Source organism: Eumetopias jubatus, unplaced genomic scaffold (assembly GCF_037043125.1).
Source record: "Eumetopias jubatus isolate StellerSeaLion01/CBP00866 unplaced genomic scaffold, mEumJub1_p1.0 scaffold_16, whole genome shotgun sequence".
Lineage (NCBI taxonomy): Eukaryota > Metazoa > Chordata > Mammalia > Carnivora > Otariidae > Eumetopias > Eumetopias jubatus.
In genome coordinates this window covers 77,088,863-77,105,748 of record NW_028274822.1, presented here as the reverse complement: position 1 = coordinate 77,105,748, position 16,886 = coordinate 77,088,863, and the positions used below count along the sequence as shown (strand labels likewise).

At 44.9% G+C, this 16,886-nt stretch overlaps 1 protein-coding gene across 1 annotated transcript; it reads right to left on the bottom strand.

Annotated features, from left to right (window-relative positions):
- Positions 1–2,526: 2,526 nt before the first annotated feature.
- LOC114219155 (2'-5'-oligoadenylate synthase-like protein 2) lies at positions 2,527–16,537 on the bottom strand. Its single transcript, XM_028116652.2, has 6 exons — positions 16,150–16,537; positions 10,253–10,541; positions 8,864–9,039; positions 5,950–6,191; positions 5,323–5,464; positions 2,527–3,389 (listed from the first exon to the last, which is right to left on the bottom strand). The coding sequence occupies exons 1-6, from the start codon at positions 16,345–16,347 to the stop codon at positions 2,916–2,918; spliced, it is 1,521 nt and encodes a 506-aa protein (XP_027972453.2). The 5' UTR covers positions 16,348–16,537; the 3' UTR covers positions 2,527–2,915.
- Positions 16,538–16,886: the final 349 nt, after the last annotated feature.

The following is a 16,886-nucleotide window of genomic DNA, read 5'->3' as shown; positions in this document are numbered from 1 at the left end:
GTTGTATGATTTAATTTTTTTATCATGGAAAATTTCAAACATAACAAAAGTGGAATAATAAAAGGAACCTCTGTGGATCATCACACAGCCTCCACAATTATCAAACTGAGTAAGGAAGTGGTTAAGGTCTAGGTAGGGAGAGACAGGGAGTCCCTGACTAGGCTCTGAGACTATTCCTGGCAGGCAGAAGCTCTAAGACAAGGTGAACCAGAGGTAAGGGAACCGAGCAGACCACCTGGCCCCAGATGTTAGCGAGTAAGTTTCTTTGGCCGCTACAGTGTAATTACAGAAAATGACCAGATCTCAAAGAAATAAGTCATGAAGGGTGTTATCAATAGTCCTTGCTCAACCCAAGATGGCCCAAGAATCTCAAGGCCACAAGCTTCCTGGTCAAGTTTTCAATAAAAGACCAGCCCTAAAAACCCTCAGTGGCAACCGATGTGGGACCCCTCTCACTTCTGAGAACTTTTTCTTTCTGTTCCTGCTCTCACCTTCACTTAAACTTTCACTTCACTTCAACCTTCTGTGTCCGTGAGATTCATTCTTCAACTCGGTGAGACAAGAACCCAGCAATCCTGCAACAAAACTGCAGACAATCTTTCAATTATACTCACATCCACATCTCCTCTCCCGTGTTATTTAAGCGTGAATCCTAGACATCACATCATTTCACTGCTTCTATTTTGAATACAAACAGGTCTTGCTAATGGATAGAATACGACGTGAGGCCAAGACTGGACTCAAGGACCACTCCGAGGCTTTGGTCTTGACGACTGCAGGGATGGAATTGTCCCTAAGTGAGACAGGAAGGAAAGACTGGGAAGGGCGCAGTGTAGAATACCTCTAAGCCTCAGTATTCTCATCTGTAAAAAGGGAGGGAGGGCGTCATTCCTACTCTTCCCCCTAAGTTTCTGGGCAGCTGTGAGGACAGGAATCCAATGACATCGTGTGGATAGAGACTCTTGGTGTCAATGCCATGCAGATGCACGGAATTATTAATTTACTGAGGAATAGAAAAAAAATAATTTTATTGAGTTGCAGAAGCAGATCTTAGTCAAGGCTTTTGGGGCAAAAAAAATATACCCCACCTACTCACATTCACTCAATGAGTAGGTGTTCATTCAATTTAGGTTGATGAAAGGATATAGGGGAATTTGATTTTTTAAAAAGCAGGCAGGTGTAACAGCACCTTGCAGCGTCTCTCCCTGGAGCTGTGTGAGCGCTTCTGATTCTCTCTTGCTTTGCGTGGCTCCATTCTCTGTGCGGGGGGAGGTCTTTTTACTCATATGTACACTTGAGCTTGGGCTGCTCTCTTCCGACCGCATTTCTGCTTAGACATTCACCCTCATTTAACTATACCGGGAACTGCTGTACTTGGTCCCACCCGCCAGGGCTCAAAATCTGATAGGCTAAGTAAAACCAATAGATGGAGTCTACGCTTGGTCAGCTGATCGCTCTTGGTCCAATTCGGTTTGGACAGATGAGTGATGCTTTTGGGTCGGAGCATAGCCTGTTGTACCCACTACAGCATGGGGTGTATATGGGTGAGTGTGGGCAATCAAAGAATGAGACATAGCAGGGGTCATCCCAAACCATGTGGTCTCCAAAATAGCATTGGACCGAGACCCTCACAAAGACAATAGGGAAGAATTCAAAGTCATTCTTTGGTTCATTCATTTCCTCAGCAAGCATGTGCTGAACATGTGCACGAGGCAGGTAGCATTCTAGACCACGGGGACAAAGGAAGAAGGCACTTGTCAAGTCTCATTAGACCAGGGAGACCGATAATCCAACAAAGGAACACAGTGAGGGTCCCAAGTGCTTTCACGGAAGTTTGAATTGGGTGTAGGGGCAGGAAATGATGCAGTTGGCTGTATGGGGCTTCTAGCAATGGTTCTCAAACTTGAGCATGCACCAGAATTACTTGGAAGGCTCGTTAAGACACAGATTGCTGAGCCCCACCACCAGAGAACCTGACTCAGGTAAATCTGGGATAGTTGTTGAGAATTTTCATTTCTAAGATGTTCCCAGGTGATGTGCTGATTCTGCAGGTCTGGGGTCCATACTCGGAGAATAATGACTTAGAGCTTTGAGTGTTGACAGATGGAAACACGAGGGAAAGGGATAGTTGAGTAGGTCACAGTGTCACGATCCGGCATTCAGTGCTCTGGGGCTGCAAGAGTTTTGGCACATCTGGTGTGTTTTGAGAGTGATGGGGAGAGATTGAGAAGTAAGCAAGGGCTCAGTTGTCAAAGACCTTGAATGCCAAGCAAAAGAACTTGAACTTTATTCTACAGGTAATAGGAGCCATTGGAGGACTTCATGCAGGGAAGGGTGCATTCATATTTGTGCTTCCGAAAATCACAGCGGTCTGGGTGGGAAGGGGTGGGTGGGGGAACAGAGCCATAGAAGTCTACATCATGTGCAGCCTGACCATGGGCACTCCTGGGGACCTGTGGCTTTGAAACAGGAGAGCTAGGTTCTTGTCTCGCAGAGTCGAAGAATGAATCTCGCGGACAAAGGAGGGTGAGTAAATTGATAGTTTTATTAAGCAAGGGTACAGGAAAAGCTCTCGGGAGTGGGAGGGGTCCCGATGGGGTTGCCACTGAGGGCTTGTAGGCTGGTTTTTTATTGAGAACTGACTGGGAAACTTATGACCTTGAGTTTCTTGTGCCATCTTGGTTTGAGCATGGACTATTGATAACACCCTTAATGACTGACTTCTTTGAGGTTTGGTCATTTTCTGTGATACTGTAGCCGCCAAAGAAAAATACTGCCGACCATCCCAGGCCAGGTGGTCTGTTCCCTTAACCCTTGTTCACTCTGTCTTAGTGCTTCTGCCTGCCAGGAATAGTCTCAGAGCCTAGCCAGGGACCCCCTATCTCTCCCTGCCTATACCTTAACCCTTTCCTTACTCAGCTTCTCTTCATGAGTATGATGGTGTCACAGTCTTTGATTTGCAGGTCTGAGAGGCTGCGGTGATTCCATAGTATCCGATTCTGGAACTGTAGTACCTGATCCTCCATGTAAGGTCCTCCACCTTCCTCAATCTTCTCTTTCAAGCCACGGATGGAGTCCTCAGGGTGGATGGCATAAGGCTTGCTATGACCACTAAAGTCCTTCACGAAGACCTGGATCTCAGGAGGGAAAGTCTCCAGCACCCGGACGCTCACCTTAGAGAAGATCCCATAATATGCTAATGTCTTCTGACTGCTGAGCAGATGCCGCTCCCCTCCTGGCTCCTGGAAGGAGAGACGCTGTTGCCCGCTGAAACCCCATGCCCTCTTGATCTCGGTTTTCATCTTCCAGATGGGACTGTAGGGGTTCACTGAGAATATACAGGCCTTCTCTCCTGCCTTTTTCACCGTCACCTGGACATCCCTTGCTGGCTGGAAGGATAAGGATGTCTCGTGGTCATGGCTGTTGTCTCCAAAGCCTCCCCTTTCTGCCTAGTGACGATATAATCTATTGCCTACCAAGACACTTAGGGTAGGAAAAGGTGCTATCGATAATTACCTCAGCCAACAGGCATAAACTGGAACTGTCCCAGGCAGAGCAGAACATTTGGTCATCCCTAGGCTTACCGTTGGGTCACCTGACTCACCTGACTTGCCTTCTGACTCACCCTGATCAGAGTAACAACCGGCAACAGTTCTTGAAATAACCACTCCTCCTATGTGAAACTGTTTTAATGAGTCCCGATCTGTCACGGGGGGATAACGTTAGCACCTACTCCATAGGTACATCATAGGGCTGTTCTAGGTTAAATCATTCAACAGATGGAGTCACAGGGACGTATGGTCAAGGATATTCATGTAATAGCCAAAGTCTGGAAGCAGCCTAAAAATCTTTCAGTGGGGCAGTGATCCTAAAAGAGAAGGTACTTTCCTCCATTGGATCATGATATAGCTGTTAATCCAGGGTGACTCGATATCTAGGGCAGTCCACATGTGCGTCCCTTGTCCTGGCATAATGAGCATCACCCCATTTCATGCTCAAAAATATCCTGGTTTGGACTTTATGTTATATGGTCACGCCCTTTTAGGTCTATAGGTGTGGATATGGAATTGTCTTTCTGATAATTTAATTGAGTAACCCAAATAGCCTACTCAAGTAAATAAAAGTAAAAAGGCAAACGAGTTAGACAGGAATGTGCTAGTGTGTGGGTGGCGTGTCTATCCACAGAAGGAGATGCAGGACATTGATAAGTGGGTGTTGGGGAGAAGGTCGTACCGCAAGCCTGGGGGTCAGGATTTGGAGGGCAACTTACTTTAGTTGTGTGTTCTTTCCAACAGTTTGATTTTTTATTCTTTGCTGAACATGCGTGTTACTTTTTCACAAAACAATAATATTAAAAAAGGTGACTGGGGAAGGTTCTTAGCAAGAGTTGGAAGACTGTTCAGTGAATCTTGCCTCGCGGGAGCCTCCCGGTCTGCTGGACATGCCAGTCAATGGGCCAGGGCTGGGTGGCAGGGCCTTTCCATGCGTGAGTCATCCACCTTGCTGGAGCTGCTGCAGATCTGCCTTTGAGGCAAGCCTCAGGATTTCCCTGCAGGCTATGAAATGTGGGAGTGGCAACAAGATTTCTCGGGGAGTAGCAGGTTAGGGAAATGAGATCCCTCTTAGTTGAGCTGATAGCAACATCCTGGTCTTTGAACTCTGGATTCCTACGTAGTGTTCAGACCCAGGACTCCCATGGTCATGTCGGGGAAAGCCGTGCACAGTGGGGCCACACAAATGATGTTGCTGTCTGCAGTGGAATCCAATGCTCCTTACTGATTATTTCTGGATGCATCTATTAAATCTCTTTCTCTCACTTTTTAAATAAAGCTTATTCTTAAGTTTTTTCAGTAATCTCTACACCCAACACAACCTTGAACCCCAAGAGCAAGAGTCGCATGCTCTTTGACTGAGCCAGCTAGGTACCTCTTAAATCTCTTTTTTGGACAGCAAGAAGTTGAGCTTTCAACAACCTATAATAGGGAAAATGTAACCCCACAGGGTGTATGTATGTGATAAATTCTTTGTTATATCTCTCTAATGGTTACAGAGCAGGGCAGAAACTGACTGCCCATTTTACGGATGAAAGAACTGAGGCCCAGATTCTTAGAGCAGAAGGGGAAGACTTGCACACCTGGTTGGCTGGGACATCTCCATGGAGGGGGATGTTAACCTGTCCTGGGGTCTTAGAGGTGCTGTGGCCAGAAGTTGAGGGGATTCACCGGTGTGTGTGTGTGTGTGTGTGTGTGTGTGTGTGTATGTGTGTGTGTGCTGAAGTAAGGTCAGCACTGAGTCATGACTGAGGGGTGGGGGTGATTGTACCTGTACATGCCAGCCCTGGCTGGGGTCTTCAGTCCAGCAGCAGGCCTGCCTCAGGCAGTGAACAGCTTCTCTGGCCACCAGGTCCCATCCCTTTTTACTTCCCAGGTTGTTGGTAGGATCAGCTGGGTCCAGGATAACTGGCCTGGGAGAGAGAAAGGGAGTGGATCTCCAACACACTTAGGACTCTGGTGTCTGTCCTTCAAGTCTATGGGACTGTGCATGCCTCTGCGTAGGGAGGCCTTCTTGCAACCAAACCTCTTGGTTCATGATAAGAGGTGTAACCCAAGTTGGCCCAAACAGAGTGAATCTCGGGGATTCCCTTTAGAAGGCTAGGGCAAAGGTGCTCTCCCTGTTGTAGTGGAAGGGATGAGTGCAGATGAGACTGGAACTGATGTAGTCATGTTAGTCTGAATTCAAAGGCAAAACCCAGGGAAGGGCAGGGCTGAGCAATTTCACAGGATGGGACCCTGATGAAATAGCAATCATCTGGATCACACCATACCTGAAGCTTCATTTATCCTTGGACTTCTCAGTTCCAAAAGCCAATAAATTCCCCTTGTTTAAAAAACTGTATGAGTTGGGTTTTCTGTTCCTCGCCGCTGAAAATAATGCACCCAACACACTCACCTGTGTTCCTTCAACTGTTGTTTGAGATAGATTCTGACAGTCTCATTTTGGAAATCATAGTACTTGGTCCAATATATGCAGATGTTTTCATAATCTATGAGGAGTTCCATCACAGCTCTAAACCCTTCACCCAGGTTGAAATTGTTGCTTTTGTCTGTACTTATTTCCCAGGCATAGATGGTCAGTAGCTCCAGAGCATATTTTGGGGGCAATGCTTTGTTTTGATATTTACGTTTCAAGTACTGCGGGGTTGGGGGGAAAGGGGGGAGAGAATAAATATGAGATGCTATCCTGGAAATTGAGAATTTCCAGGTTTCTCTGTTTCCAGATCCCAGTAATACTTTGTCAATTTAGGGAACGCCTGGCTGGCTCAATTGATAGAACATGGGACTCTTGACTTCAGGGTTGTGAGTTCAAGCCCCCTGTTAGGTGAAGCACTTGCTTTAAAATAAATAAATAAAAATAATAAAGAAAAGAACTACTTTGTCAACTCCATTTTGTATCTGGGTTATGTAGCACATCCATGAAATTTGAAATGGGTCTAGGAGCTTGGTCTCTAGATGGATTACATCCTGCAGCCATCAAAATTTCAAATTGAAGCCTCTCATGGACCTTCTGGGCCTCATCAATCTATGTTTTTGAGTTGCAATGGGGGAGACAATGCAATATAGTGAATATAGGCTCTAATTAAAGAAAACAAAAACACACAGACACACTGAAAACATAACACAAAATCAGAACAAATGGAAAGATGGAGAAAGAGTAATGTGTGAAATTTTCAGTTCTTCAAAAATTAATTTAGAAATTTATTGCAGTTACAATTTGAGTCCCACCAGTTTTTTAGTGGGAGAAAAATGATCTTAAGATTCAAATTCGGTAGTAAATGCTTAGGAAATCCAAGAAAATTGTGAGAAGTAAAAATAGAGAGGTTGGTATTTGTTTTCTCGGATATGTCTTATAAAGCAGTTGTCACAAAAACAGTATGTTTTTGGTGTCAGAATAAACAATAGCCAAGTGTAACAGAATGGCTAGCCCAGAACTAGTTCCCAGTAGATACAAAAACTTAACAAAGACTGACAAGGGTGATGGAAGATGGGAAAAAAATGCATAATCCAACAAATGATGCTGGCACAATTTGTCCACCATCTAGAAGAAAATAAGGGTGATCCTACTGTCTCACCAAATACCAAAATATTTTACAAATGGAGTGAAAGGATATATGAAACATAGTAGAAAAAAATTAAAAGACCACCCACACACTGTGAGCAAGATAGAAAACCCACAACCTAGAAAAGTCAGACCTATTTGTGTGTGTGTTTTTAAGTAATCTCTACACCCAATGTGGGGCTTGAACGCACGACCCCAAGATCAAGAGTCTCATGCTCCTTCAACTGAGCCAGCCATCTCATCTGCCCCTCTTTGTGTATTTTATTTTATTTAAAGATTTATTTATTCATTTTAGACAGACAGACAGAGAGAGAGAGATTGAGTGAGCATGGGGCGGGGCAGAGGAAGAGGGGGAGAGAGAGTCCTCCAGCAGACTCCCCGCTGAGCATGGCGCTTGACTGGGGGCTGGATCCCAGGACCCAAGACCCATGACCTGAGCTGAAATCAGGAGGCTGCCCCTCAACTGACTAAGCTACCACCGCTTTGTGTATTTTAAACATTAGAAATAATTATATTGTCAGAGATACTATAATTACGGTCCGTAGAGGAGTGATCTATTGGCGAAAACATTTGTAACACATGAGAAATAATAGTAAATATCTACATAATTTACAAAAAGGTCTTAAAACTGATAAGAAGACAAAAGTCCCAATGGAAAAAGATGCAAAATATGTTAACAGGTTAACTCCCCAAAGTTCAACTCCAAAGGTCTCATTTTGGAAATCATAGTACTTGCATAGTACTTTGCATTTTTGCAAAGGGTGGACTACAGGGTGGGCAAAGGGTGGGCATGAGCGGTGTGAACACAAAGAGAGGAATGAAGGCATAGTCTCCAAAAATGTTTTTGGTGTCATTTCAGGCATTTCATGTGAATTTTACCTTCTTTTTTATACTTTTTTCATTACTTGAATTTTTCACGAGCCCAATGTAATATTCAAATAACCAGAAAAAGTGATTATTATGAAATAAATTATTATTCTAAAAACTAGCCTTGTTGATTAAGAGCCCACAGCTGGGCACCTTTGTGTTCAAATCTCAGCCCACCTTTAGCCCTTGAGCCTCAGTTTTCTCACCCCCGAAATGGGGCTAATGTATAATATCTACATTACAGAGCTGTTGGAAAGACGGAGAAAAAATATGCAGAGCACTCAGTATAGATCATGGAAGACAATTAATGCTCAATAAACAGTAGCTTTCTACTCATTGCTGTTATATTAAATGCCTGAGGTCTGAAGTCTGTGGAAAATCACATTGGTGGGGCACCTGAGGTGGCTCAGTACCTTACACATCTGACTCGATCTTGGCTCAGGTCATGATCTCAGGGTTGTGAGATAGAGCCCTGCCTTGGACTCCTCACTCGGCTGGGAGTCTGCTTAAGATTCTCCCTGCCCCCAGCCGCCCCAAGCAGGCACTTTCTCTCTCTATATATATAAAAGGAGGGACACGTGGGTGGCTCAGTTGGTTAAGCGTCTGCCTCTGGCTCAGGTCATGATCCCAGGGTCCTGGGACTGAGTCCCGCATCGGGCTCCCTGCTCAGCGGGGAGTCTGCTTCTCCCTCTTGCCCCTCACATGGCTCATGATCTCTCTGTCCCTCTCTCTCTAATAAATAAATAAAATCTTAGAAAGAAAATGTTAGCATGCGCCCGCCCTCTCTCTTGTCCCTGCACCTCCCAGCCCGGCACTTCCCAGCTCCGCAGCCCCGCTCCCGCCAGCCCTGCTCCCACCAGCCCGGCTCCCAGCCCCGCACCTGCAGGTACCAGTGCTTCACCAGCCGCAGGAGGTCCTTTAGCTTAACAGGTCGACTTTTCACAAAGTGCCTCTGCAACTCTGTGAAGCTTGGCGAGAACTCTCCAGGCGTGGCATGACTGGTTATTAAGTTTTCATAGATTTCTGGTGATGGTTTAGAGTCCGGGCAAAAATGCCCTAGGAGAGAAAAGGACCTGGTTTAAGAAAATCCACCCTCGGGCGCCTGGGTGGCTCAGTTGGTTAAGCGACTGCCTTAGGCTCAGGTCATGATCCTGGAGTCCCGGGATCGAGTCCCACATCGGGCTTCCTGCTCGGCAGGGAGTCTGCTTCTCCCTCTGACCCTCTTCCCTCTCGTGCTCTCTATCTCTCATTCTCTCTCTCTCAAATAAATAAATAAAATAAAATCTTTAAAAAAAAAAAAAGAAAATCCACCCTCTGAGGAGAAGAAGTTGGGAAAAAACTGCTAGGTGTAGAGGGCTCATAAATTATCTCAGGCAGCCCTCACTACTGCATTCCTTTTCCCCTTTTATATCAAAACAGGTGGAAGCTTATGGGGTTTGGTAGCCCCCTCAAAAGTCACAGAGATTTTAAATAACTGGCATTGGCCAAAGACGTACCATGTGGCAGGCAGTAGGCTAAGCTCATGAAATCCTTAGAACAGCTCCATGGAGTAGGTAAAATTACATGGAACCATAAGGAGTGCCATTTTTGTGGATCAAACATGGTCAAATATTGTCAATTTCCTATGGTTCAACCTGATATTATCCCATTTAACAGGTTGGTACATTGAGTCTTAGAGGTGTTAGATACCTTACCCAAGATCACAGACTTTTTTTTTTTTTTTTAAAGATTTTATTTACTTGACAGAGAGAGAGGGAACACTAGCAGGGGCAGAGGGAGATGGAGAAGCAGGCTTCCTGCTGAGCAGGGAGCCGGATGCAGGCTCGATCTCAGAACCCAGGGATCATGACCTGAGCCGAAGGCAGACGCTTAACAACTGAGCCACCCAGGTGCCCCCACAGTAAGTCTTAAAGCCAAAATTAAAAGACATTAAGAGCCCTGTTTTTAAAATGATTCCAATCTAATGCTAACCCCAAAGATCTTGAAGTGCTTGCTTGCCCTGGTGTTTCCCAGAGGGTCAGAGACAAGTGTCCTCCTTAGGCTGGGTGGGAATCCAGAAGTCCCCTATCTCCCCAACATGGGACATGGCAGCACATGAGTTTATGGAAGGACTTAACTTCAAGATACAGTTCTAGTTGCAGCCCCCCAGAAAAAAAGCGAACTCTACTCTTTCTTCCCTGGTTTCCACTTTCCTAAACCTCCCCCAAGGCTGGGTTGGTGAAGGGCCCCTGACTAGTTTCTCTGGTCCCAAACCCATCATTGTCTTTACCCAGAGCATCATAGGCTGGGAGCACATCCACTCCAATGGCTTCACTGTTCTTCCTGGGCTGGACCTGGAAGGACAGGGAGCGGGGGACCCTGTTCGTCTCTCTCCACGGGACCATGGTGATGCTGTAGGCCAGGCTCCTGCTGTACTGAGTCAGTCTCTTCTTGATGAAGCTGATGATCAATCCGCGGTGCTTTGCCTGGTCTTGGAAGCTGGGGAAACAGCTCAAGAACAAGACCAAGTCCACGTCGGAGCTGTAGTTCAACGTTGTTCCCTTCCCAGAGGAGCCACCCTGTGGAGGAAATTAATGTTGAAGCTTCACCTCCCTTGGAGCCTGAAGCTTTGAGGTCGGGGTGAAGCCAGAGGCACCCATATTAGGCTGTTTACATAGGTGCCAAAAGGAGCCCTTTGTCTCCTCCATACATGGTGGACTTTGCTGACCTCATCTTTTCATTGATTTAGACAAAATAAGTACATGATTAACTATTCAAAGGATGTAAATGAAATGTAAAACTCCACTGCACCTGAGGCCCTAAGCTCCTTCGGCAGAGGCACCCATAGTTACCAGCTTGTTATATATCATTCCAGAGACGTTTGATGCCTAAACCCATGGTGTCCAATATGGTAGCCAAGAGCTACGTGTGGTTATTTACATTTGAATGAGATGAAATTTATAAATTCAGTTTCTCAGCCATACTAGCTTCAGTTCAAGTGCTCAACAGCCACCCACAGAGAGTGATGGGCAGCGCATGTATAGAACATTTCCATCACTAGGAAATTTCTATTGGGCAGCTCTGGCCTAGACAGACATACTTTTACATATATATTTTGTATATACATCTTGTGTGTGTATGCACAAATATATTTTTTGGACATTGTGTGTGTGCATGTGTGTATATGCAAGGATGCTGGAAACATGGCGCATCGGTAGCATACGTGTTCATAGAATGGGGCCCAGCCGTAGCCTTGAAAGGTGCATCATAAATCTTTCCTCCTGGATAAGAAACAAGCAGGAAAAGGAATTTAGATGTCATGGATAAGCATCCAAATTCATGGACAAGGTGATGATGGAGTTCCCCCATTAGAGGGGGCTGAGGATGATGGAAAGTCCTGCCTGCCCTTAGTTCATTTGCAAATGATCTTCCTCTTGCCTGGTCCTTTCCCCCACTTAGTGCTGATGCCCTTGCAGAGAATCAACCAGAAAACTACATGTTCCTAATATTTGGTCAACAGAAATCTCAACAAGAACAGCAGAAATTATTCCCTCTTTATCCGAAGTGTAGAAAGGCAGACACCGTCCTGGGGAATGCTATTTTTAAAGACTCCCACATTTCAGTGGTTGTTGCTAATGCCTGCAAAGCACCTTCAACCTCTAAATCCCCACAGTTCTGAGGGGTTGTCTCTGCTCCTTGTCTGGATAAATAACACTGAAATGAACATGTCCTCTGAGGAAGGATACCTGGGGGTCTCCTTTAGTAGGCAGGGAAGGGGGCTGGCCCTTCTCCTCTCTCCCATATACAATAAGTTGTTTTTTACTTTGAAATAATTATAGATTTATAGGAAGATAGTTTAGAGAGGTCTGCTGGGCTCTTCATCCAGTTTCCTCCCAGGGGTCACATCTTATGCATATATAGCCAGGAAATCAACACTGATACAATGTATGTAGTTCTAAGACATTTTATCATATGTGTAGATTTCTATAGTCACCACTGAAATCAAGATATAGAAATATTCCATTCTACTTTCTCCTTCAACTCCTTTAGAGTCACACCCACCTCCCTCCCCCAGACCACCCCAAACCCTAGAAACCACGGATCTGTTTTCCATTTCCATAATCCTGTCATTTCAAGATCGAAACAAATACAATCATACTGTATGTGACTTCTAATTTTTATTTATTTTTATTTAAATTCAATTAACATATAATGTATTATTGATTTCAGAGGTAGAGGTTAGTGATTTATCAGTCTTATATAATACCCAGTGCTCATTACCTCATGTGCCCTCCTTAATGTCCATCACCCAGTTACCCTATCCCCCATTCCCCTCCCCTCCAGCAAGCCTCAGTTTGTTTCCTGAGATTAAGAGTCTCTTATGGTTTGTCTCCCTCTCTGATTTCATCTTGTTTCATTTTTTCCTCTCTTCCCCTATGATCCTGTTTTGTTTCTTAAATTTCACATATCAGCGAGATCATATGATAATTGTCTTTCTCTGATTGACTTATTTCGCTTAGCATAACACCCTCTAGTTCCATCCACATTGTTGCAAATGGCAAGATTTCTTTTTTTTTGCTGGCTGAGTAGTATGCCATTGTATATACATACACCACATCTTCTTTATCCATTCATCTGTCGATGGACATCTGGGCTCTTTCCATAGTTTGGCTAATGTGGACATTGCTGCTATAAACATTGGGATGCAGGTGCCCCTTCGGATCACTACATTTGTATCTTTGGGGTAAATACCCAGTAGTGCAATTGCTGGGTTGTGGGTTAGCTCTATTTTCAACCTTTTGAGGAACCTCCATACTGTTTTCCAGAGGGGTTGCTCCAGCTTGCATTCCCACCAACAGTGTAGGAGGGTTTCCCTTTCTCCACATCCCCGCCAACATCTGTGGTTTCCTGACTTGTTAATTTTAGCCATTCTGACTGGTGTGAGGTGGTATCTAGCCTTGTATCTCCCTGATGCTGAGTGATGGTGAGCATTTTTTCATGTGTCTGTTGGCCATTTGTATGTCTTCTTTGGAGAAATGTCTATTCATGACTTCTGCCCATTTCTTGATTGGATTATTGTTCTTTAGGTGTTGAGTTTGATAGGTTCTTTATAGATCTTGGATACTAGCCCTTTATCTGTTCAGGTTTTCTATTTCTTCCTGTTTCAGTTTTGGTAGTTTATATGTCTCTAGGAATGCATCCATTTCTTCCAGATTCCCTAATTTGTTGGCATATAGTTGCTCATAGGATGTTCTTATAATTGTTTGTATTTCTTCAGTGTTGGTTGTGATCTCTTTTGTTCATGATTTTATTTATCTGGGTCCTTTCTCTTTTCTTTTTGATAAGTCTGTCTAGGGGTTTATCAATCTTATTAACCCTTCCAAAGAATCAGCTCCTAGTTTCATTGATCTGTTCTACGGTTCTTTTGGTTTCTATTTCATTGATTTCTGCTCTGGTCTTTATTACTTCTCTTCTCCTGCTAGATTTAGGCTTTATTTGCTGTTCTTTCTCCAGGTCCTTTAGGTGTAGGGTTAGGTTGTGTATTTGAGAACTTTCTTGTTTCTTGAGAAAGGCTTGTATTGCTATATACTTTCCTCAGGACTGCCTTTGCTGCATCCCAAAGGTTTTGAACAGGTGTGTTTTCATTTTCATTTGTTTCCATGAATTTTTTAAATTCTTTAATTTCCTAGTTGACCCATTCATTCTTTGTAGGACGCTCCTTAGCCTCCATGTATTTGAGTTCTTTCCAAATTTCTTCTTGTGATTGAGTTCCAGTTTCAAAGCATTGTGGTCAAAAATATGCAGGGAATGATCCCAGTCGTTTGGTACCAGTTGAGACCTGATTTGCGACCCAGTATGTGATCTATTTTGGAGAATGTTCCATGTACACTTGAGAAGAATGTGTATTTTGTTGCTTTAGGATAGAATGTTCTGAATATGTCTGTGAAGTTCATCTGGTCCAGTGTGGCATTCAAAGCCCTTGTTTCCTTGTTGATCTTCTGCTTAGATGATCTGTCCATTGCAGTGAGTGGGGTGTTAAAGTCCCCTACTATTATTGTATTATCAATGCATTTCTTTAATTTTGTTAATTGGTTTACACACTTGGCTTTTCCCAGGTTAAGGGCAGAAATATTTACAATTGTTAGATCTTCTTGTTGGATAGACCCTTTAATTATGTTATAGAGCCTTCCTCATCTCTTATTACAGTCTTTGGTTTAAAATCTAACTTGTTTGATGTAAGGATTGCCACCCCAGCTTTCTTTTGATGTCCATTAGTATGATAAATTGTTTTCCATCTCCTCACTTTAAATCTGGAGGCGTCTTTGGGTCTAAAATGAGTCTCTTGGGGCACCTGGGTGGCTCAGTTGGTTAAGCATCTGCCTTCGGCTCAGGTCTTGATCCCAGGGTCCTGGGATCGAGCCCCGTGTTGGGCTCCCTGCTCTGTGGGGAGCCTGCTTCTCCCTCTCCCTCTGCCTGCCATTCCCCCTGCTTGTCCTCTCTCTCTCTCCATCAAATAAATAAATAAAACCTTAAAAAAAACACAAAATGAATCTCTTGCAGACAGCATATCGATGGGTCTTACTTTTTTATCCAATCTGACACCCTGTGTTTTTTGATTGGGACATTTAGCTCATTTACATTCAGAGTAACTACTGAAAGATATGAATTTAGTGCCATTGTATTACCTGTAAAGTCACTGTTTCTGTATATTGTCTGTTCCTTTCCGGTCTATGCTACTTTTGGGCTCTCTCTTCACTTAAAGGATCCCTTTTAAGATTTCTTGGAGGGCTGATTTGGTGATCACAAATTCTTTCATTTTCTGTTTGTCCTGGAAACTTTTTATCTCTCCTTCCATTCTGAATGACATCCTAGCTGGAAAAAGTATTCTTGGGTGCATATTTTGAGGGGGTTTCTCTGTGCCTCCTGGACATGGATGCCTGTTTCCTTCCCCAGATTAGGGAAGTTCTCTGATATAATTTGCTCCAATACACCTTCTGCCCCTCTCTCTCTTCTGGGGGAGATAAAGCTCCTGGTGAGGGAGGGGAACCGAGAGCTTTGCCGTTTTGTTGTTCCAATCCAGGGTTGTTTTTTTTTTTTTAAATAAACTCTTTTGCAGAACTATCTTGAGCATCCTGAGTGTGGGCCCCCTGTGGATTGGCTACTAAGGTGTGCCAATCAGGGCTTTGATCATGCACCGGTCTACCTATCAGGTTATTGTTACCGTGCTGGAGACCAACTGTCTCAACTTGTGATATTGATCAATGTTTTGTGGTTAACTGTTTTGTTTCAGGATATTTTGTAAGAGTCACCCCTACAGAGGCTGCTAGACAGGATGCTATTGTGGTCTTGTCTAAACTGTAAAACAGGATGCCAGCGTGGTTTTGTTCTAGCTGTCCTGGCTCCCTGTTTTCTTGTTGGGGACCGTGGCCCTGACACCTAAGTGTCCAATTAGCTCCTAACAATACCACCCCTAGGTAAAGCTTGATTTACTTAAGAAATTAGATATATGAAAATTAAGGGAAGCCTCACAAAAAGGAGTCTGAGACCAGAGGGGGAGGCCAGTAGGGGGAGTGGTACCAACTCCAATTATAGGAATTGTCAATTACAGGCCCCAACAGAATTGTAAACCTGAAGAAACATCAATTACAGTCCCCAACAGGAGCCTTTAGAGCAAGAGCGAGAGAGCACGAGAGAGAGAGAGAGAGAGAGAGAGAGAGAGAGAGAGCACGATCGGAGGGAGGGGCAGAGAGGTAGGGAGAGGGAGGACTCCGTGCTGAGAGTAGAGCCTCAGTGCGGCTCTATCTCCCCATCTCCCGACCCTGAGATCATGACCTGAGCGGAAACCAAGAGTCCCATACTTAACCAACTGAGCCGCCCAGGCGCCCCTACAGGTCTTCTTAAACAAGAAACAAATACATACATTTTATAAGAGACCTGTTATTCACATTCCACCTGTCACCCGGGCAATCAGCTGGATCCCCAATAATCATCATCACCCTCCTTCAGATTTGTAGGATAATTTACAGTTTAAAAGCACTTTCCCACAGTTTATCTCATCTATTCCTTACAACAGATCTGGATTAAAGAGGGGGAGTCCAGAGATGAAACGAACTCTCCCCCAAGGTCACATGGTCCCCAAGTAACAGGTTAGGATTCAAACTCAATCTTAAGTCCCCAGGTGCTCACCTTCACCACCTTCAGCACCCTGACTTCTTGGTCTAGAACCAGCTCATCTCCGAAGCACTGTTCCCGGAAGAAACGCTCAATTCTCTGCCAGGTATCCTTCACTTCCTCCTTCCAGTCCCCCTCGGGCTGAAGTTTCTGCCCCACGAAGGCAGACAGCTTGTCTGCAGGGGTGTCATACAGGGCCTGAAAGAGTGCCATCTCTACCAGCCCAGGCGGCCCCTCGGGATAAATTCTCCCGGCTTCCGCCTTGCCCTGCAAGGGGGGGCTAGCCTTTCTCCAGAGGCTGAAGGGCTGGGAAGCACATTCTATCCCTCCTCAGTCCCACAAGCCTGTTCCTTCCGATTCTTTCTTGCTCACGTCTTTTGGAAACCGAAAGTGAATTTGTTGAACTGTAGTTTTCTTTCAGTTTAAGGCTGTCAGGAAACAGGGCTGAGTGTAGAGCCAAACGCCCTCTGCAGATCGCTCACAGACTCTCAGTGTGAGCATTTTCACCCCCTCCCTCCGCCCCGGGGCCTGGAGCTGGCCTCCCCACCCCCATGCCCCATTTCCTGCTGCTTGGAGGGGAGACCCCCAACCCCTACAGGAGGTGAATTGTGTCAACTCCTGGGGGTAAGGAGGTGCTGATGCCTGGGTGAGAAAGTGGGGGGCTTGGGCTGAGCCGGAGAAGTCCTGGAGCCAGGCCCAGAATGAACTGAGAGCTCTTTCTTTCCTAAGAGCAAGGGGAAACACACCCTTGA